This window comes from Phascolarctos cinereus, unplaced genomic scaffold (genome assembly GCF_003287225.1).
Source record: "Phascolarctos cinereus isolate Bilbo 61053 unplaced genomic scaffold, phaCin_HiC Scaffold_2;HRSCAF=192, whole genome shotgun sequence".
Classification (NCBI taxonomy): domain Eukaryota; kingdom Metazoa; phylum Chordata; class Mammalia; order Diprotodontia; family Phascolarctidae; genus Phascolarctos; species Phascolarctos cinereus.
Window position 1 is genome coordinate 246773285 of NW_027555625.1, and position 23869 is coordinate 246797153.

The window sequence follows — 23869 nt, forward strand, 5'->3', positions numbered from 1 at the left end:
TGTGGCAGACCAGTTCAGGTCTAAGGTTTCTGGGTGATTTTTTTCTTTGGTATTCCCTAATCATATTTGTTTATATGTCTCTTGAGAAATCTTTTGTGCTCTTCTATGCTATGAATTGCCTGAGGTTTGGGGCATAGAGAACACTGAAGGATTTAGGTAATGATGATTCTGCTCCACAAGGTCAATGCTATCTGCATCCTTGAAAACACCTTGTGAATCCCTTCTCTGTGATCTCAGGCATTCTTCCTGCGTCAAGTCTGAGGGACCAGGATGAGGTGTTCTCATGCTCACTACGTGGTTCAGGAGCACCTGGGAATTTCTAAATAGAGTACCTGGGAATTTCTAAACAGAAACTTACTCTTTAAGGTTACTGGCATGCTTTTGAACTTTTTTTCCCCCAATGATGATTATACATGTTAGGGTGTTAAAGGAGTGTTTGGAAGTAAACCCACCTTATCACCCAGATATTCATCATCTTCATTTCTTAAAAAAAAAAAAGACATTTCACCTCATTAGAAAGTAACATAAATCTGGTAGACTTTAGATGGAAACTATATGCTGTTTTTGTTCTGGTATGTGACAGCAGCCCTCAGAAACTATTTGGAAACATCAGCCAAATTCAGATTCTAACCAAGTGTTGTTTCTGTTTTTTGTTTGTTTTTTGGTTTTGTTTTTTCAGCTTAGAGCTCATGCAGTAGACATGAATGGAAACAAGGTGGAGAATCCTATCGACCTCTACATCTATGTGATTGATATGAATGACAACAGGCCAGAGTTCATAAACCAAGTCTACAATGGATCTGTGGATGAGGGTTCCAAACCAGGTAGAGTACTGTGCCATAGCTCTGGCATCTTGGCAAAGACATTGCTCAACAGTAGACCACCTCTGATTTGCCTTGCCAGTAATCCCATACTGCATCTTCCATATAAATAATGTAGTCCTCAACTCTGACTGAAACTCAGTATGGCCCCCTATGAATATAATGATAATGACAAGGAGCAACTAATAAATTCACTTCCTCTTTTTCCCACCACCCATCCCCCCCTTGGAAAGAAGAGAGAAGAACTATGCCTAGGACTTCTTTGAAAGCTTTGTTTTCATCACATACAACCCAACAAGCCATTAGCTCTCTGACCTCATCAAAGCAGGAATTCTTTCTAATAATGCCAATCACAACCATGCCCATAATAGCAATCCATTACTTGTTTACTGATTTTTAAAAATGAGTTACATCATACCTTAGGTCTATAACTGAGAATTATTGGAGTCTGCCTAAATAATTGACCCAAAGAATCTAGGAGTAGATCAGCAGCCAATTCAGGATAAAATTCTGGACTTGGAGTCAGAAGACCTAAGCTTGAATCTTGCCACAGATACTTACTTGCTGTGTGACCCTGGGCACGTCGCTTGACCTCAGTCAGCCTCAATTTCCTTATCTGTAAAATGGGGGCAACAATAGTACCTACTTCCAAGGGTCATTGTAAGGATCAAATGAGATAAGATATATGAAATACTTTGCAAACCTTAAAATGCTATATAAGTGATGTCATTAGTTATGAAGATAATAATAATAACTATAACTATTCATAAAATTCAGCCCAATGTAAGTTTGGTGAGAAAAAAAGGAAGACTACTGAAGTATTCTGAAGTTAGCAAATATCACTCTACTTGAAGTTAGTTTTAACCTTAGAATATCAGGGCCAGAGAAAACCTTAGAGATCATTAATCCAAGGGCTCTTAATCTAGGGTTCATGAATTTGTCTTTTTTAAAAATATATTTTGATGACTGTGTTTCAATATAATTGGTGTCTTTTGCAATCCTAGGTATTTTATTTTGTTCATTTAAAAATGTTCTTCTAAGAAGGACTCCATAGACTTCCTTTGCCAGCGTATGAAAGGGATTTATGACACACAAAAAGGATAAGAATCCCTGGTCTAGTCCAGGTACTTCATTTTCGCAGAATCAGAGATTCTCTAAACATTAGAGTTGGAAGGAACCTCAGAAACTATCTAGTCTAACCCATACCCAAAAAAGAATTCCTATTACAGCATACTCAGCCAATGTTCATCCAGACCTCTGGTGAGAGGGAACCCATCGCCTATCAAGCTACCCATTCCATTTTACAGACAATAAATAAAATCATCTAGGGGAAGGGGCTTGCCTAAAGTGAATAGGCAGAGACTGTGGAAATGTGAGTTTCAGTGATAGTAGAAGTCTTGGGGAGAGGTGAGTCAAGAAAATTCAGATGTCCAATAATTGTTATCAGCTAGGTGGTGCCATAGTGCACAGAGCACCAGGCCTGTGGTTAGGAAGACTCATCTTCCTGAATTCAAATCTGGCCTCAGACACTTATTAGCTGTATGAATCTGGGCAAGTCACTTAACCCTGTTTGCTTCAATTTTCTCATATGTAAAATGAGCTGGAAAAGAAAATGGCAAACCACTTCAATACCTTTGCCAAGAGAACCCCAAATGGGGCCATGAAAAGTAGGACACAACTGAAAAAACGACTGAACAGAACTAATCGGTATATTGTGGGTCCTAACCAGAGCTTACTGGAGACTCGGCAAAGAGCTCTCTTTAGAGATCAAGGGAAATGCTTTTATGAAGCTGGGTGGTGATACTATTAAAATGTATCAATGCTGTGATCCTTGCCATCCACTTACTTTCGGAGGAAATTGTTCTTGGGCTGCTTTGCCCGATGGAGGGGTTAACTGGTGACTGTCTTTAGGTTGGTGTCAGCAGACATTTATCATTACTTTCTCACTGCCTGAGGTTCTTGTCATAGAATGGTCTCCAGGGGCTGCTATTTTCAACAAGGTGAATTGCATTGTCTACTGATTGTCTTTCAGGATTGCATGACCCTGGCACAGAAAAGGACAAAATGTGACATGATTTTTCCTAGGACCTTCCTCTTACCTCTCCTTTGAAGAAAGGAGAGGACAGAAGAAGGGTGGGTAAGGTAGACGCAGGCAGGCAGATTCACTGAATGATCCTTTCTGATAGCCGTCTCCTTTAAGGAGTCCTGTGGCAGGGGTGGTTGCATTAACATAGCAGCCAACAGTGACTCTAGTGCTGCAGTGTGTGGCAGCAAGTGGTGATGTGAACAGAGCCAGTGTGAGGTTTAAAAGTACTTGCGTTTTGGGTATTGTTTCCATAACAAATCTAATTTCCCACATCTTCTAAAACCAATAGATATGGAAAGTCTTCCCAAATGTTTAACTAGCTTTTCTCATTAGGATAACAAAAGCAGCAAATTGCAGCATCTTCTCAACAAAAATCCAGATAAGCCTTTAAGCTAGAAAATCAGCATCAGGGCTCCTCCTCAAGAGTACAGAATGTAGAAGAATGAGAGGTGCCTCTGGGCTTTGTCCATAACTGATGAAGTGCATTCTGCCTTGGTAGCAGGTCAAATGTAGGGCTTCCTACTCCAAAACATCAAATTTCTGATGCCCTTGTGATTATTACCCTTCTTTTCCCACACCATTACTTTTCTCTTAAACGCCTACATTTACATTAGCATGTCAATTCTCTATCCTTCGACTCCTCCCTCCCCAAGGAACATGGAAATCTGTAGTTCTGATATTAGTCCTCCACAAGTAATAATAAGGCTGTATCTTTTAAAATACTATGATGAAGTTGTACCATGCTTCTGTTTAACCGACTCCTACCATCCCAGGCCAAGCCTTATTCAGAGCACAGAAAATAAAGTCAGAATTGAGAATGGAATCCAGTTACCTAAGCAGGAGACTCCCCAAAACTAGAAATGCAGTTACTACTGCAATTTCTTCTCTTACATCAGAAAATTATAGTAATAGAAGAGTGCCGTGCTGAGTCTTTATGAAATGAGGGAAAGCTGCAGCCGGAATTAATCATTATTCCTTAGATTGATGGGCTAATGAAGGGTTTAAGACGTATATTCTTTCAGAAAACAAATGGAAATATATACATTAAATATTGATTCAGCAAGACAAGAGTCTTTTTTTTTCAAAAAATGTAAGTAATATAATTAGAATAGTTAAACATATCTACACAGCACACTTTATCTTCAGACCCCAAGTTCACCCCAAGGTCTCTTCTTAGCCCAGACTCCACTAGAGATTTTCCCAACTCTTTTTTGGTTTCTCCATTGAATTCTATTCTTTCCTCTTTTAATAAAAACCTTCTTTCAGTTGAAATAAAGGAGTGGCAGTGGTTCAGGGCTGCCCATACTCACTACTAGAAACCAAACTCAAAGTACATGTTAGATTATTAGCACCATACCTGTATAGGATGGACAGTTTGCATTCAAACTGAATGCTTGCCCTAGTGAAGGTGCCCTTGGTAATCACTACCTGAAGAAAGACCTTGGTGACTGATTAATTAGACATGTGCCCAGACCCTTAAAATCAGCAGGAGATTATTAGCTCTGAAGCAAAGAAAATCTTTGTCCCTAGATAATTATTCTGAATTAATTATATGGAACTATGAATAGGTAAAATGGGACAGACGACAGAGTGCTAGATCTGGAATCAAAGGAACAAGATTCAAGTCCTACCTGTGCCACTTACCACCTAAGTGATCTTGGACAAGTCACTTAAACTCTTTGGGTTTCCTCATCTGTAAATGAAATATTGAAGTAGGTAACCTCAAAGGTCCTTCCCAGATTTAAATCTATGATCCTATAATCTTTATGTATTTAGGGCATGTTAGATCTCTTCACTGTTCAGAATTAATTTTCCATCATTTTCCAGTCATGTCTGACTCTCCATGACTCCATTTGGGTTTTCTTTGCAAAGACACTGGAGTGGTTCACCATTTCCTTCTCCAGATCATTTTACAGATGAGGAAACTGAGGCAAACAGGATTAAGTGACTTGTCCAAGGTCACACAGTTGGTAAGAGTCTGAGGTCAGATTTGAACTCAGGAATATGAGTCTTTTTGGCTCCAGGTCTAGCATTCTATCAACTGTACCAAGCTAGCTGCCCAATTAATTAAGACCAAAGGATTATACCTAGCCACAGTGTGACATAATAGAGTCTTGGATTTGGAGTCAGAGGATTTAGTTTTGAATTCTGCTTCTAACATATCCTATCTCTGTGACCTTAGACAAATCACTTCGCTGCTCTGGATCTCTGTTTTCTCCCCCATAAAATGAGAGGATTAGACTAGATGACTCCTAGGGTCTCTCCCCACAATAAATCTATGACCTCACTTAGCCACCTTGTGAATCCCCATCTCTGCTATTGCTCATACCCCTTTCCAAACTGAAATACCTTCATTTCTCCTCACCATTATTCTTTATCTGTCTATCTCATCTCTTCCTTGATGCCTTCTCCGACTATCTCAGCCCAGCCTGATCCCTCCCACCTCTGAACTCTCATACTGTAACAGTGTCCCTCTCCACAGTTCCTGGTATGTCTTTCCATAATGATATGTCTCCTGGCTTCCCTAGCTTCATTCAAATTTCAGCTAAAATCCCACTTTCTGCAAGAAGTCCCTTCTAATCCCCCTTTATGCTAGGGCCTTCCCTCTGAGATTATCTCCAAGTTCTCTAGTATACATCTTGTTTGTACATAGTTGTTTGCATGTTGCCTCCCTCATCAAACTGTGAGATTCTAGAGGGTAGGGACTGTTTTTTTTTCTTTCTTTGTATTCCCAGGATTTAGCACAGTACTTGGCACATTGTTGATTATCTCTGAAAGAAAGAAAGAGAAAGAGAAAGGAAGGAAAGAAGGTGGGAAGGAAGGAAGGAAGGAAGGAAGGAAGGAAGGAAGGAAGGAAGGAAGGAAGGAAGGAAGGAAGGAAGGAAGGAAGGAAGAGGAAGAAAGAAAAGGAGAGAAAGAAAAGGAAGAAAGAGAGAAAGGAAGAAAGAAAGAAAGAAAGAAAGAAAGAAAGAAAGAAAGAAAGAAAGAAAGAAAGAAAGAAAGAGAAGGAAGAAAGAGAAGGAAGGAAGAAAGAGAAGGAAGGAAGAAAGAGAAGGAAGGAAGAAAGAGAAGGAAGGAAGAAAGGAAATATATTCTGTATTGTTGTTGTTTTCAGGCATGGCTGACTCTGTGACCCTATTTGGAGATCTCTTGGCAAAGATAATGTGGTGGCTTACCATTTCCTTCTCCAGCTCATTTTACGGATGAGGAAATGGAGGAAAACAGGGTTAAGTGACTTGCCCAGGGTCACACAGCTAATAAGTGTCTTAGGCCAGGTTTGAATTCAGGAAGACGCATCTTTCTGACTCCAAGCCAAACACTCTATCCACTGCACCACCTAGCTGCATTCAGCTATATGTCTATGTATATACACATGCATGTGTACATAAACACACACATATATGTATATATACATATATATTGTACATAATTGTTTAAATTCTCTCAATGGAACTCTCAATACATATGTGAATGAATGATTTAATAAATGAAGGGAAAAAAATCTGTTGTGCTTACCATGTGCAAAGCATTGTGCTTAGCTCTGGGAATACAGATAGGAAAGGACAGTCCCTGCTCTCATGGATCTCCCTTTCTGATAGGTAGAGACAACACATATAGGAGGTTTCAGGTACAAGTTAGATGAGAAGATCCAATGGTCATTAGGGTACAGCAACAAAACAGATGATAATGCATGATCTTTGGTATATCATCTCCACTGATAAAATGATATTGTTTTCTAATTTTGAACCATTTGACAGACTGGAAGCAGCCCAATAGTCTTTGGAATGCTACTGTTCTCAAGATTCTTGGGCTCACTTCCCCATCAAAATGGTTCATCAGCAAATGGTGGCGGTAGGGATGGTGGGGCCCCTCCCCACAAAGGTTGCTCCACTCAGTGAGACTGGGATGGAAGCAGGACTGGTGGTGTGGAGGACAGTTCTATTTGAGAGATTCTTGGATCTCCCCATTGATTGATTGTTTCATTATAGGTGCATTTGACTAAACAATGGCCGAAACAAAACAAAACAAAACAAAAACCCCACTACCAAAAAGACTCCTTTTTTAACTACATTCTTGATGAAAGGAAACAAATTCCTTCTAACTTAACTAAATTGGACTAATGGGAGAAAGACAGCCTGAATTAGTGACAGATCTCTTTTAGACTGAATACACTTTTGTAGTCAATATATAGATTTTTAAGGTATACTTCTAGCAATTCTAAGCTTAAGCAAAAACTTAAAACTAACAGTGATTCTAAGATGTTTAATTGAGTCTTAATGATCACAGGATTCATTTAATATTAACAACTTCCTTTTTCCTACCATGTAGTTAATTCCTTTACAACTCTGAAGACAGTTACATGGGTACCCTTGAAATCTTGATTGTGTCATTAATTTACTTAGAAAACCCTTTCTGCATTGTGTTATTTATCTTTCCATCTCACCCAGCACATACTGTAGTTTGTTGCAGATTTTGAAGGGGACTGGGAGGATCAAGTGGGCTGGACTGGATCTAAGATTTTGTTAGTGTGAGGATGTCCAATTGTGGAAACTACTTCCACCAATGTCGATCTATAACTTATCTACAATTTGTAATCTTCATTGCCAGGAGATTAAGTAGTTTACCCATGGTCATATGATAAGTCAGAGACAGGGTTTAAACTTAGGTCTTCCTGACTCTACAACCTGCCCTCTTCCTTCTATATCATGTCACCTCTTTACTTGTATGTAGTGGACATTTAATAGATATTTACTGAATAAATGGATGAATGAAAGCAGCAAAAGTTAACTTCAGCTACGTTTGTTCTGAATAATCAGATTCTAGGTAAGTAGAGTCTGAATAACTAAGGTTTAATTCATCAAAATGGTCCAACAAAGATCTTTGGGGACTCATGTCAATTTCTTGGTACGACTGCACTACTCTCTCTGCATCTCTGTCTCTCTCTCTCTCTCTCTGTCTCTGTATCTCTCTCTCTCTCTCTGTCTCTTTTTCTCTCACTCTTTCTCTCTCTCTTGTCTAAGACACCACTTTCCAAATCCCTATTGAGAAACAGCCTTGTCAGTATAGAAGTACAGACCCTTAAGTTATCAACACATGGGATTTGAGGAGACCTTCACATGAAAACCTGTCCTGGGAAATAGACATCCTTCACTGTGAAATATATTGTTTTGTGAATTTTGCTTTTTGCTTTTTCTTTATTTTTCCCACAGAGCAAAAGCTTTTTTTTTCCTTTTGATTTGGTTGCTGGCTTTCCAGTCTAATGTGCTCCTGTTAGAGAGTGTATCTTAAAAGACCATATTTTACTCCCCATGAATTATGTTCTGCTTTTTTGAACTTGGTGTCACCATGAACAGAGCTAAGTTTGAAAAGATACAGCTCTACTCCAGAGCTGGGATTCCTCATGCTCCAAGCCAGCCTTCATCAGCAAAGTTATTTCCTGCTGCTGTTGTTGTTTGTCCTTCATTCTTGAAGAGGACCATGACATCAGGGAGGCGATGTCATGACTTGCAAGTGAATTGGATTTAAGTGAGGCAGAGCCTCCCTCTCCCCTCAGGAGCCATCTAGGTCCAGTGGCAAGATTTAAATCAAGACAACTAGAGATGATCCCCGATGCAGTAGGATGACTTTTTAAGCCAAGTTCTTTTCTGGGTCTCAGTTTGTCTGAGGTAACACCCGTTCAGTGATAATGGCTAGATAAAAATGAGGTAAAGAATGGCCTCTTTTACCTAGCCAAAAAATAAAAAATACAGTCAATCCGGGAGAGTTTCTGGTTAAAACAGAGACAATTGCTATTTACACTCACTCTGAGCCATCATAATCTAAACAATGACTCTCCATGACCCCATTTTGGGTTTTCTTGGCAAAGATAGATACTGGAGTGGTTTGCCATTTCCTTCTCTAGATGAGGAAATTGAGGCAAATAGGGTGAAATGACTTGCCCAGGGTTACACAGCTAGTAAATGTCTGAGGCTGAATTTGAACTCAAGTCCTCCTGACTCCAATGCCAGTGCTCTATTCATTGTGCCATCTAGCTGCCTCACATGTGTGTATATGTGTATATATGTATATTATATATGTATGTATGTGTGTGTATATATGTACATATGACTTGAGAATAAAGGAGAAATCAATGAGGGATAAAGTAGTTGGGAAGAAAGACTGAGTGGAAGAGATAAGACTTCACTTGGCCATTGATGGAGGAATAGTATTAGATAAGCTATGAGGAGAGGTCAAGGCATTCTCTGCCTACCATGTGTTAGAACATCTACTGAAGGTCTATGGAAACTCAAGGACCACGGACGTAAATGGCACCTGAACACTGAACAAAAGTGTTTCCTTGTCTTTCCCCACCCACCCATTCCCACTGGCTTCACCAAACTGTGACCTGGTATACTACCTTCACAGCCCATGCGTAGCAATTCTCAGAGCCTGTAAAATAGCTCTGAAGTAACTTTTAAATAAATGACTCACTCTTCTAGACTCACTCTAATTTCATTTAATTCTCAATGGCATTCTCTGGCTAAGAACAAGAATTGGCATTATTTCCATACAATTAGAGGAAACACAGGACAATTTCTTGTAATTATGGATGCATCTCCAGGTTGGGGGGGGAATATATCCTTATTGATACTTTCTAAGTGAAAAATGTTATAATTAAAATTCACTGCCTTCTCTAACCCTGCACAAATGTATTAGGGTCTGTATTATGAATTTTTGAATTGATGTCACTTTAAAAAATTAAATAGCTAGGAGGTGAAATCTACATGCTAGAAATGAAGTTAAAGAAACCTTCATCTATATAACACAGGGTTTTCTCCTAAATAGATTATTCTATTAGTGTGGCCCGTTTATTTATTTATTTTATTTCTTTGCCAGCACAGATCCCCTTGAGAGATTAATACCATGGACTAATGCACAGATGGGGCCAGATACTTGAAAGTCATCTGAATATTAAGAATTTAAATCTTTAGCCTCAGTGATTTGAGCAGAAAGCCAATTATAGGGCTGAATTAGTTTTCAAATTAAATTGCAATTTAAGGCTTGTGAAATTAATCCTTTAAGGCACATAGTAGCATTTGTACATGAATTCATAGGAAGAACTGAGTCTTAGATTTCTCTGCTCCCTTTTCCCCCTTTACCTGTTAATACAATTAATAAAGAGATGCTTAGCATCATGTACAGGAGGCAGCATTCCCAGCTAAGTGACTGGGGAAGTGCTGACAGGGGACACAAATCTGGAGCAAGGGAAAAAATGAAATGACAGGATTTTCCACTTCATAGGTTGGCAGACACTATTTTTCTGTAGGGGGAGAGAATGGCCTAAGGTGAAGTCCTGGAGAATGTGTTTCCTTTCAGGTGTGTAGTTTTCTAGGCCCACAGGGCAATGTGTGCTGTATTCCACTGTCTATTTCAGTGGAATTTGGAGCTGGAAGGATTTCTGAGTCCAACCTCCTTATTTTACATACGAGCGAACTGAGAACTAGAGATACAAAATTATTTACCCATAATCAGTTCAACTCAACAGACATTTATCAAAAGTTTATTTCTAGTCCTTTTGACTTTGTCTTTATAAACCTATGTATGCAAGTGTCTCTCCATCAGAATGGAAGTTCCTTAAGGGCAGGGCCAATTTCACTTTTATTTTTGCATCCCTAAGCACTCAGAGCATGTGTCAGACGCACGGTAGTCACTCCATCTGTACATGTTGGTTAATTGATTTTTATCTCTCCTACCTTACATTGTTCCTTGCACATATTTGGCACTAAATAAATGTTTTTTGATTGAATTTGTTGAATAAACCATTGACAATCTACAATTCACTTGAAATCAGACTCTTGTAAGCCACTGACAGACATAATCAAAATTAACTTACATACTGTCTCCAGACCCTGCTTTTGTTCCTTGAGCATTGATAATGAATGGTTCCCTCCCCACTCCCACCACTGACACTAACAGGGTGTAGAAAAGAAAATGAACTTAGTTGTTCTGGTTTACTCATTGCTGTAGCATAGATAGATAGATGGGTGGATGGATGAAGAGAAGGAAAGAAGGAAGAGAGGAAGGAAGGAAAGAAGGGAAGAAGGAAGAAAGGAATTAAGAGCTTACTATATTCTAGGTATTGTCCTAAATTATGGGGATGCAAATACAAGCAAGACAGTTGGCACCAAAGCTGAAATTATCTAGGCTGTATGCATCATTGTGTTTGTCATTATGTTTTCCATGGTCCAAGACACAAAGATGTTTCCAAATATCCCAAATTCAACAAGGTGGAGACAACACAGATGGATGATTAACTGTTTTCCCCCCTAATCTTCATGTGGATTTTTGGCAATCCATTTAAACCATCCACCAAAGATCTACATGAAAAATAGGGAGGAAAAAAGATAATCAACCAGACGTTTTGTTGCCATGATGCAAAAAAAAGGTGGGATATTTGGAAACCTCTGGGTATTTCTGGAATTAGGTAGACATATGACAAGCACAATAATACCCACAGCCTTTGTGTTAATGGCAAAGAATCCCCTTCATTTTCTGAATAGAAGACATCAATCCAGTTGCTCTCAAGGCATAAAATCAGAGCCTCCAAGAACACATTTCTCCCCCTTTTCAATTTAAAAAATCCAAATAAAGAAAGTAATCAAAGAGAAGACAAGCTAACAATGATAACAGTTCTGATTCTTACTTGGTGCTGCCTTTATAGAGATATGGTGTTCTATGCACATTTTAACTTTGTAATTAAAAGGTGTGTGTGTGTGTGTGTGTGTGTGTGTGTGTGTGTGTGTCTGTTTCATGGAAGAAAAGTGTTACATGGTAAGTGATTTTTCTATCCCATCTGGGTGTCCTGGTGAGAGATTGAGCTGACTGAGCTCACCAAGACTTAGCAACGGTCCTTGGATTTGTTATCTGAAGGGCCCAGAGAGGTGTACCTTGTGCAACAGATTGTGTGTTTCTAACATCTTTTACATACCATCCAGGCACAACCCACACAGTTTTCCTTTATAGAATACGTATGTGTGTCTCACCACTAGGTCTCCACAAATAAATGAAAACAAATGTAAATAACACTGAGAGCCTGGAAGAGAGGGAACAGATGTTGGGAAGAAAATGTATAATATCTGATGGGGTACCTCCTGTGTCATTGGCACATCCCTGTAAATCAGGAAATTGTTCCCAGAAAGAGGCCTGATGGTGATTCTTGATCTGTCAGAATCTGTAGGTCCGTGTTCTGCAATAAATTCTTCCAATTCATTGCCTGCCGAGTAATAAATTTAGCTCAGGATAGAACTTGGGATGCAACCTGTTGAACAGTCTGTTCCTTTGACTTCACGAAGAGCTCAGCTTATTCTGTTTGAAAGTGTACCAAGAAGGCATGTCATTGATTATGTTCCATATGGCTTCTGCCAAGATGATGGTGATGACTTTGGCTTGATCCCTGAATTCTAAAGCAGATGATCAGGGGACTTTTCTGCCTGTCTCAAGGGAAAGATTCATGGGTCTTAGAACTGGAAGGAATCTCAGAGATCATCTTGTCCAAAGTCATGTAGCTAGTTAAATAGTGGGGCTGAGGGAACACCATCAGCATGAATAGTCTTTTCCAACAGGCTTCAAGGACCAAATTACTAATAAACTCAGACATATATTTAATTACTCCAAAAGGGGACAACCTCATCTGGTGGAAATGGGGGAGGTTTCCTTTTTGCAGAGGTAGGGGAGCATTGGTGTGAAACATTGCATATGCCATCAGACTCAATTGATATCTTGCTTTATTCTGCTGAACTGTTTTCTCTTTGTTTTATTGTTACAAGAAAGGGCTCACTGGTGAGGAGAGAGAGGGGAGGGAGACATTCAGAAATGAAGGTGATATTGAAATAGAAGATATCAGTAAGACATTTTAAAAGAAAAAAAATGAGGGAGGTCCATAACAGATAAAAGGGATACTGTGGTTGTGTTGAAGAAAAGCCCCATTCTTGGCTGAACCCCTTGGAAAGGTAGGCTCTGTGCTGTGACTCCCATAGGATATGGAGGGTCACAGATATGGATATGCTAGATCTGCCTTGCAGATCTCAATAAATTACCTTTCCCTCCAAACCTACTCCTTACCCAACCATGGTGTCAATCTTGGTGTCATCCTTGCCTCCTCCCTCTCAGTTGCCTCACATATCCAATCAGCTGCCAAACCTTATTTCTACCTCCACGTTTCTCATATTTGTCCCCTTCTCTCTACTTATATGACCTCCCTAATTCAGATCTTTTATCACCTCTCTTATATACCTTCTCCGTATCTCAAGCCGCCTCTTACTCGAATCCAAAAGAATTTTCCTAAATGCAGGTCTGTCCATGCCACTTTCCTGCTTAGTAAACTTCACTGGCTCCCTATTGACTCAAGGAGCAAAGATCACATATTTCATCCTTTTTCAACTTACATTTTTGCTTTAGTTTTATTACAAACAATCATTAGTGCAGTAGCATATGTATATAATTTATAAATAAGTAAGTATACTTATTTGTACATATTTGTTGTGATTGCTTAAAAGTTTTCAACTGCATGGTAAAAATAAATAAATTTGGAGATTACTGTTCTATGCAGTATGCCCTTTGATATAATTATCTGCTGGGATTCTTTAAACTTCAGGACCAGAGTTTTGTCAAAACCATCCTTTTCCCATGCCTGTCATGTCTGGAATACAGCTGATAAACTGGTCTCTATTTTAATCCCATATTCTGTATAGATGAAAATATCATATTTAGAAGTAGAAGTAACCTTAAGAGGCCATCTAGTCCAAACCCCAAACTTTACAGATAATAAGTCTAAGACCAAGGGAGGTCAGTCAGGCACCTTGCCCAAGGCCACACAGTCAGGAAGTTGTTAGAGTGAGGTATGAATCCAGAGCCTCAGTTACCAATACAGGAGACAAGCCTAGCTTTGAAAACCTTAGACATTAGGGAAGGACCATGGGACCTTGGACAAGTCTCTTGGACGGCATAAAAGAGATGAATCCAAATCCAACACCTTTTCATATTGAAGCATGTTTCCTCCACCCACATTTCATTGTCTCCCCCTCTATCTAAAAATTACTTTCCATTTACAAAGTGTGTGTGTGTGTGTGTGTGTGTGTGTGTGTGTGTGTGTGTGTGTAGTGTAGTGTAGAGTAGTGTAGTATTGACTTAGCTGTGTTCCTGTTGTCCTCATTCCCCCAGCCCTAATAGAATGCAAGGGCTAGGGGCTATACTTATTTTTATTCCTTGAATCCCCAATGTCTTTCACAGTGTAGGTACAATTAAATGCTTGTGGAATTTAATTGAACTGAATTCCCTATACAAATTGTTCCTGCATTTTTGAAAACATTCCAACTTCTTTCTTCAGCGGTTCTGCTCCCCTCTGAGGTTGAATTGTCGGATATATGAGACTGATGTAGGAGCATGCTGGAGCTAACTTGAAAGGGCTCAGAGTCACTTGTTAAATTTTCAGTGTGAGCATATTCACCTCCAGGAATTGACAAACTTACATCAGGGCTTGATTAAAGGTTTTGTTGATTTCTAGACTTAAGAATGCAATGGAGAAAATTTTGACAAACCAAATTAGACTTAAAAGTGTGCCATTTTTTTAACCGATTGTTAACCATTTACCAACATACCGCTGATTAAAATATAGGTTCAGGTTTGTAGTCTTTAGCTTTCCTGAATTTTGTGTCTAGTTCTCAGAGTTCTAGGAAGGAGAAGATGAGGTTCTATGGTACTTGATGGTATCTGAGAAACCTTCAGAACAGATAAAGAGAGGTAAAGGGAAAGAAAAAGGAGCCAAGAGAGAACAAGAGGACCAAGAATAGTACTCTTGCTTCTTTGGTCTCAGAATTTATTCTTTTTCCCTGGATTTCATAGTGTTAAGCACATGACTTAAGCCCATGGAACAATACAGTAAATAGTGCTTTATTATTTCCAAAGTACTTTCACACCTATTATTTCATTTGATCCTCATAGCAGCCCTATGCAGTAGATATGGCAGCTATCGTTATCCCTGTTTTAAGGATGTGAAAACTGAGGCTCATAGAAAAATGACTTACCCAAGCTCACAAGTAGCGGAGACAGAGTTACAGGTAGCATCTCCTGACTAAGTCAGCCAGTCAATGAACATTTATTAAGCTCCTATTATGTTCTAGACCCTGTGCTAAGGACTGGGGATACAAAGAAAGGCAGAAGATAGCTTCTGTCCCCAAGAGGCTCACAGTCTAATGGTGGAGACAACATGTGGACAAGTACCAAAAAAAAAAAATGTGTGTGTGTGTGTGTGTGTGTGTGTGTGTGTGTGTGTGTGTATACAGGATAAACTGGAGATAATAAGCAGAGGGATGCTAGCATTAAATGAGATGGGGAAAAGGTTTCTTATGGAAGACGGGATTTTTTTTAGCTGAGACTTGAAGGAAGCCAGCAATGTCAAGAGGTAAAGATGAGGAGGGAGAGAAATCCAGGCATGAGGCAGTGAAAATGCCCAAAATCTAGTGATGAAGTCTCTTGTGAGAGGAACAGGAGACCAGTGTCCCTAGGTTCACAGAGAACATGCTGGGGATTAAGATGTAAGAAGACTGGGAAGGTAGGGGTCAAGGGATGCTGTGAAGGGCTTTGAACACCAGCAAATTTTATATTTGATCCCAAAAGTAATAGGGAGTCACTGGAGCTTATTGAGAGGGGGAGGGACATAGTCAGACCTCTGCCTTAGGAACTCCTTTGACAGCAGTGGCAGATGGAGGCAGGGAGACCAAGCAGCAGGCTCTTGCAATGGTCCAAGCTTGAGGTTATGAGAGTTTATGTCAGGCTGGTGGCAGTGTCAGAGGTTTCTGGTTTAGTGTTCATGAAGAAATCATTTTATTCATACACAGAAAATAATAACAATAATATAAAGCGCTTTAGAGTTTGCAAAGTTCTTTACATATAAGATCTCATTTGATCCTTACAAAACTTATGTGAGGTAGCTACTGGTCTTGTCCTCATTTTGCAGATAAGAAACTGAGGTTCAAAGCAGTAAAGGTACTTATTCAAGGTCACACAGTCAGTAAATGTCTGAGTCAGGATTCAGAATCAGATCTTTCTAAATTAAAATCCAATGCTACATGCCCTTCCCTTTCTACTAGATACATTTTATAAGAAGCACAGGTTACTGTTTTTTAGGCCTTAAAATCCCATTGTTTGCTTTCCTGTGTTGTTTTTAAAAAGGAAGGGAAAAGCAAAAGTTTAAAATCCAGGCTCCTAGGATGAGTAAAAGAAGGTTGTTTAATATTAGCGCTTTTTTTCTGCGAAGGCCTTGACCACCTTTTTGGGTTATTAAGCTAGTTACTGAAGCTGTCCTTGCTTCTAGCAAGTAAGCACCCACGCTCCCTGTGGGAAGGAGGGAGGGATGGGGAGACATGTGCTGTTCCTCCTCTTCCCCTTTTCATGTTCTGGGGAGCTGGCAGGAGCCTGGGATTGGCAAGGGCTGTGCTTTAAGAATTACGTGCAAGGCCCTTGTCAAGTCCAAGCCTCCCCCAGTTCCTGAGAAGAGAATCAGCAGGGAAACTGGTACTACCTGTACAGCACTGTGAGGAGGCAGAAACCAGTGTGTGCACACACACACACACACACCACACACACACACTCACTCACTCTTGATTCCTGAGCCAAAGAATGCAGCCCTGTCCCCCACCTCCAATTGTATTCCCTATAGTCACTCTTTATTTCTCTCTCTCTCTCTCTCTCTCTCTCTCTCTCTCTCTCTCTCTCCTCTCTCTCTCTCTCTCTCTCTCTCTCTCTCTCCTCTCTCTCCCTCTCTCCCCTCTCCCCCCTCCCTCTCTCCCCCCTCCCTTCCTCTCTCTCTCCCTCTCCCTCCCTCTCCTTCCCTTTCTCTCCCTCCCTTCCTTCTTTCCTTCTTTTCTTTCTCTCTTTCACTCTTCTTTCCTTTTTTCTATACATCCTTCCTTCCTTTCTCTTTCTCCCTTTCTTTTAGTTCATTCCTCTTTTTGAAGACCGAAGGTAGTTCTGAACCTAGGAATTTCATGTCTTAGAGGCTGATTAAATTGAGGCCCAATTAAAAATTCAGTTTACATTGCCCTCATTATCCCTCCCTGCTCTCTACCCCACCCCCATAAACTGAGACCACAAATGGGCAGTTTCTCATTTGAGAAACAGGAAAGAAGGGGGAGGAGAGAGAGGAGAGTTACATTAGTCCACAGCCATTATTAGCTTGGGTTAATGAAGATCTGATGTAATATAGCTATTGCTACAAGCTGGCTCCTAATGATTCAATCCTTTTCTATGGGGGGATGATTAAATTAAGTAGCTTGTAGGTCAAAATTAGACTGCAAAGGTTAACCAACTTTTAATGGTTCTGTAACATATGCTGGTCATTCAAGAACATACGGGATACTTCTCAGGGTAGGTGAGAACTGAAAGCTACAAATCCATGGGAAATATTTATTTAAGGGTTTTATTTTTAATCACATAAGTCAAGTTTAAGATTTGGTTTTATTTTTTTTTATTTGTTGTTTCACAAAATTCAATGGCCAGGTATGATTCTCCCAGTTAATATCTTGTTTGTTTTATCTGTATATCAATACACTCAAGTAAGAGAACATTAAATTATCATTTTGTAATAAGATAACCCTCTTCCTGACATGCTCTGAATGATGAATGTACCATTGTGAATTGGAGAGAAGTGTTTATTAGAATGCCTCAAGGATCTGTCCTTGGTCCTGTTCGAGTCAACATTCTCATCAATGACTTGGATGAAATCATAGATGATATACTTATCAAATCTGCAGATGGTATCAATCAATCAACAAGTATTTCTTAAATGTATACTATGGAACAGGCACTATGATAGGCATAGGGATAAAAAAAAAAATCAAAACAGTCCCTGTCATCAAGGAGTTTATATCCTAATGAGGGAAACATGTTAACTCTGTACATACCAGATAAATATAGAGTAGATAGAAGGTAATCTTAGAAGAGAAACCACCAGTAGCTATAAGGACTGGAAAAAAACTCATTGGAAGCAGTGTTTGCCCTAAATCTTAAAGGAAGCCAAGGAACCTAAGAATGATAGGTTAAAGGAAGAGCAAAGAAGCACTCTGTGTGTGTGTGTGTGTGTGTGTGTGATGGCAGAAATAGGATTCAAAAAGTTTTCAACAAACTGAAATGAAGGACTGAATATAATAAGATATGATGCCGTCAATGTTACTGCTTCCTCAGAAGTACATATTACAGCCCATCCAAAGTATCCTATCTAACTTTGTCCATGTTTACCATAAATCCTGGGTCCACCAATGTGCTAATCACCTTCCTCCATGGTACTAATTTAACATATGGATTGTCAGTCACCTGTACTACATAACTAATCTACTTCCTTTCCCAATCACATATCACTTTGATGATCTCTTTCATGCCACTCATACATAATTCTTAGTTGTTAATATGCTACAGTCTATTTGTGAGCACTATGATATCACCACTGTCTATTGGGCGAACCACAAGGGGGGGGTAGATTATACTGTCCTATGATTCATGATCATATGACATCACAAAAAGAATATTGACATTAAAAATACAGTTTTACTTCTGGGGGACTCTTGGAGTCACTAATTACCCAAATGAGATTCAATCCCACTTGTTGTGTCCTACTTGATTCTGCACCTAGTTCATTATCCATTGGCTTTATTTAATAGGGATAAATGTAAAGTACTCTACTTGTATTCAAAAACTAAAATGCATGCAGAAAGACTTGAAAATGCCTAGGGATTTTAGTGGACTGTAAGCACAGTGTAAATTAATATGGTTTGCATGGCATCTAAAAAATATTGTTGGATCTTAGATTGCATTAAAAGAAGAATTAATACTTACCAGAAGGAGGGCAATAATAGTTTCATTTTTCTCTGCTCTGGTCAGGCCACATCTTTAACATTGTGTCCCATTCAGGGCACCACATTTTAGGAAGGACATTGATAAGCTGGGATATATCCAGAAGAGTACAAACTGGAGGGAATGTGAAAATATGTCATAGAAGGATCAGCTGAAGAACCTGGAAGTGTTTAGTATGGAGAATACTTAGAGAGGACATGATAGTTGTCTTCAAGTACTTGAAGGGCTGTCAGGTAGAAAAGAAAATATCCTTATTCCACTTAGCCCCAGTGGGCATAATTAGGATCAATGGGTAGAAATTCTGCAGGTAGTTTTCAGTTCTATATGAGGAAAAACATCTTAACAATTACAGCAGCTCAAAAGTGGAATGGGCTAACTCATAAAATGATGAATTCCATTCATTTTTTTATACCCCTCAGCACCCAGCATAGATCCTTATATATACTAGGTACTATGTAAATATTTGATGAATTAAAAAGAAATAGTAAGTTCCCCATCACTGAAAGATTTTAAACCACAGCAGGGTGAGCAATTATCAGGGACATTTTATAGGATGTTCCTGTTAAGGTATGGATAAGACTAGATAACCTTTCCAACCTTTAAGTCTATGCACCCAACAGACAGGATACAGTTGAAATAAAAACCTTCAGTTGCCCCACACCCCTCACTGTTAAGGACTTTGCAGATTAAACAGGTAGTTAATGTAAGAAGCAATGGAAGTTGAGCTGTGAAAAAGAGTAGGCCCAGGGAGCCCAACTGAGTGAATGTAGGGGGAACAACATGAATATATCAGGGCTAGTGATATGACTTGCTTTGGCCACATGTGGTCCCTAAATGTCTATTATCGTATATAATAATATATGCTATATGTGTGTGATCACTCTCTTCATATATATTGTGCTTCTTTGTGGGAAAATGTATTGTTACTATTATTCATGTAATGCTATCTCAGTAAACGCTTTTGCTGTGAGATAATTATATATACTGACTGGCTATTAAATGTACTGACTGGCTATTAAATGTAAGCTCACTGATGGAGGCTCAGAAACTACAGTTTTAGAGTGCAGACACACAGATCATTTTGAACCTAAAATACTTGGGTCCTCTGAGTTCAATTGGTATAAAGCCCAGAGGGGAATATATACATATATGTAGACACATGTAAACAGATGCGATAAATATTATAATTTATAAATAAAATAATGTTTCTTAAGAAACAGTGAGCTGAAGTCAAAAGGATCTAGGCGGCAAATAAGGAAATTTGTGTTCTAATATCATCTCTGTCATTCAATTCTCATCCCTTCCAGCTCTATCATATTAGGATTTAAGACTGAAGTTCTCCTTTGCAGCTTTCTTCTTTGTCAGATATTTCAGTCTTTCATAGAATCAAAGAATATCAAAGCCTAGAAAAAAACCCTAGAGATCATCTAATCCAGTTCCCTTATTATACGAAGGAAACTGAAGTCCAAAGCAGCCAGAAGATCACAGATTTTGAGCTGAAAGGGGCCTCAAAGGTCATCAAGTCCAACCTCATCATTTTACAGGTGAGGAAACTGAGGCCTAGAAAGATGAAGTGACTTGTCAAGTGTCATAAAGTACTAATGGACTAATATGAGATTCAAACATAAATCCTCTGACTCCAAAGCCAGTACCGTTCCCACTTTCCCATATATTACCTGTAAATGATTTGCTCAAAGTCATATCTCTAGTCTTTCTCTAATACCTCAGATTTTTTTTCTAGACCATGCTTGTCCTCTGGCCAGTAAGGAAGAAATGGACATGTTATCATGTTGTTAGTGATTCTAAATGGCAATCATTCCCTTTTCTATGTTTCCCTCTTATCCATCTCTGTCAAGTAACCACATCCTAAGTGGCTTCTTAACAAAGAGGATGCTCATTAGCATACTGGCTTGCTCAAATCCCATTGCCACCACCACAAAACCTCTATTTCTTCTCCTTCTACCTCAAGGATCTGGTTAGAACTTCTCATTCCTCTTAAGTCCTATCACTTTTTTGTTTTGGTTCTATATTATAGTCCTTTCTTGGCCTATGTGTTCTTTGAATCCAAGAACCGGATTGCATGTACATCTGTTTCCTTCATGGTACCTCACACAATGCCTTGCCCATCGTTGGCACTTAGTAAATGTTTGTTAGGTTAAAATGGAATTGGATGGAAAGTATTTCATCTGTGACTTAGAAGTACATTAGGGCTTTTTAATGGTAGATCAGCTTTAAAATGTCATACATTAATTCTATCATGGGTGATAGATGAACTCGACTTATAGGTTAATGAAAATCTAATGTGCAGTAATCAGGTTATCATTGCCTGCGCACAGTAATCTCTTTGGGTTCCTGGGAAAAATTGTCACTATTTGGCTAATTTGATTTCTCATCAATGGAACTTACTGGTGTGGGTCCTAGAATTTAACATCTCAAATCTCTGACTTTGTAAAATGTTTTTAATTCAACAGGTAAATAAATATAGCATGTATGGCAAAGTCCTACATTCTCATGAAAACAAGAATATCAAAGTTATAACAATAATAATAACTCTAAAGCTTTTAAGATTAATAAAGCACTATTCTCACAACAACCCTGTGAGACAGGTATTGCAGCTATCATTATCTCCATTTTACAGATGAGGAAATGGAGGCACATGGAGGTTAAATGACTTTTCCAAGGTCCTCCCCCCTCTCCCCAGTTCATAAGTATACAAGATAGGTAGGGGGTTAAACTCAAACCTTCTAATTCTCAGTTGGCTAACTCAAAGCTAGTCTGTTCTTTTGACTTTTCAGTGTGAGTTACCAAGCATGGATTAGGTTAATATTGCATTCATTAGCACTTTCTTTATAGAGCCAATTTTGCCAAGGGCTTAAGGTACCACCTGGAAACAATGGAGTCACCTTGGGAAAATGTAGTCAGTCTCTGAAAATACATAATAGAGAAAACTGATTAATACTCCAAAGGTATATAAAGCAGCAAAGTTCAAAATCTCTAACAGTGAATGCCAAGTCACTTTCCTTCATTGAATAAAATACAAACTTTTGGCATGGCATTCAAGGACTTCCACAATCTGGCTTCCACTGGTATTTCCATCTTGTTCTCCTACTAGTCCCCTTTATAAGCTTGTCCTTCCACCTAAACTCTATTAATACTAGCTACTGCCTATACCATGTATTCTTCTTTCTTGCATATGGGTTGGCCATCCCCTCATGCCTACTACATATTCCTTCCTAATATCTTCCTATTAGCACTGGCCTTAGAATCAGGAGAGACCCGGATTTCAATCCCATCTCTAAAATTTATGGGCTGAGTACATGGTCACTTAACCTATGTGACACTGAGTTTCCTTGTCTATATAATGGTAAAAAAAAAAATACTACCTCTAAATCTACCTCAGAGCATTGTTATGAGGACCAAATTAAGGTGTGTGTGTGTGTGTGTGTGTGTGTGTGGTGTGTGTGTGTGTGTGTGTATATATATATATATATATATATATAATATATATATATATATATATATATATATAATATATATTATATATATATATACGTAATTTATACATGGCATTTTGGCAATTGTAAATGTAAATAGCAAACATCATTATCATCATCCTTATCATTATCATTATTAGTAGTAGTATTATTATTATCTGCCTTTAAAGCCCAGCTCAGGTGCCACCTCCTCTATGAAGCCTTCTCTGATGTCCACAGGGAAAGGATTCCCTCTCAATTATTTCTAGAACCCTTTGCCTATATCTTTTTTCCATCACATCCTACCTTAAATAGAAGAAAGAACATCACTGCTGATTAGGAATGTTGCAGAGGGGGATTCTTGTTCAGGTATGGATTGAAGTAGATGGGCTCTCAGCTCCCTTCAGCCTCTGTAGTTGTCTGGTTCTTTTCACAACTGATTTCTCTTGCTCCTGTCCTTGTTACACAGAATCTGATTAGCTATATTATAAGTAGCAAGAGTTGAGATGAACTGAACTATGGGGGAAAGCTTCTGAAAGTTTGAAGTTTAAACTCAACTCACATACTATTGAAGATGAGAGCTAGCCTCATTCTATCTCTGTATGCCACAAAATTACCCAGAACCTTATGGGCTCTCCTCATGTGAACTCTCTTCATGAAAACTGCAGTAGTGTGTTAGCCTGTGGTGACTCTGTACTTCTATAACTAGAGTAAGGCAATGAGGGCTTTGTCCTGGGGTACATAAATTTAAAGGATACAGGCAGCATCAGCCCAGGGAATACTTCCTTTTCCCAGTAGCCAACTCTACTTTTTATTTGCCTTATAAGCCAATTCTTAAGCAATATAGAAACCTCGTGATTTCCTAAAGTGTGTTTCCTCCTCCTCCCTCCCCAGATCTGCTCTGCCCCCACCCACACTTTATCCCAGGCATAAAAATTCCTAGTTACATCTTGGCAAACTCAGCTGTTTGGAAACAGGTTCTAAGACTAAAACAGACACAAGTTATGTGCCCATGCAAGCCAATTGACTTCGTTACATTTCATAATCACAACCCATCTCATAAATGCTTGTGGGTAGTTTAGCATAGCTCCATCCCTATTACTACAAAAGCAATCCAAAGGACATTTCATTTTGATGTTGGATCAAAAACAGGGTGTTGTAGCAGAAAGAAGACTAGACTAGGGATGAAAAGACCTTATCTCAACTCTGCCAATAATCAGCCAATTTCAGCAAGTCACATCACCTTTCTGGACATCTGTTTCCTATCTTTAAAATGGAGATCATAGCACTGGCCCTGCCCTGTCTCACAGGGTTATTGCGAGAACCAAAGAAAATAATGGATACATAAAATGCTATATAATAACTTACTTTTCTATAGGAGGTAAACTTTTATAAAGACCTTTATGCAGAACCACACTATGAGGTAGGTAATATAAGTATTATCTCCATTTTTCAGAGGAAGAAACCAAGGCACAGTCAAGTAGATTCCCTGGGTTCACAAAACTCATAAATATCAGAGCAATAATTCAACCCATCTCTTCTGACTTCAAGGCCAATGGATGATTGTTGTTGTTATGCCCATTTCCCATCTCCTTGCTTATCCA

General features: G+C 39.0%; 1 protein-coding gene across 1 annotated transcript in view; it reads left to right on the forward strand.

Annotated features, from left to right (window-relative positions):
- The window catches only part of CDH4 (cadherin 4), a 448736-nt gene that overhangs the window by 225925 nt on the left and 198942 nt on the right, over window positions 1-23869 (forward strand). The window contains exon 4 of the mRNA XM_020981500.2: window positions 680-824. Coding sequence (XP_020837159.2) covers window positions 680-824 — 145 coding nt within the window. The remainder of the gene's footprint in view (window positions 1-679; window positions 825-23869) is intronic.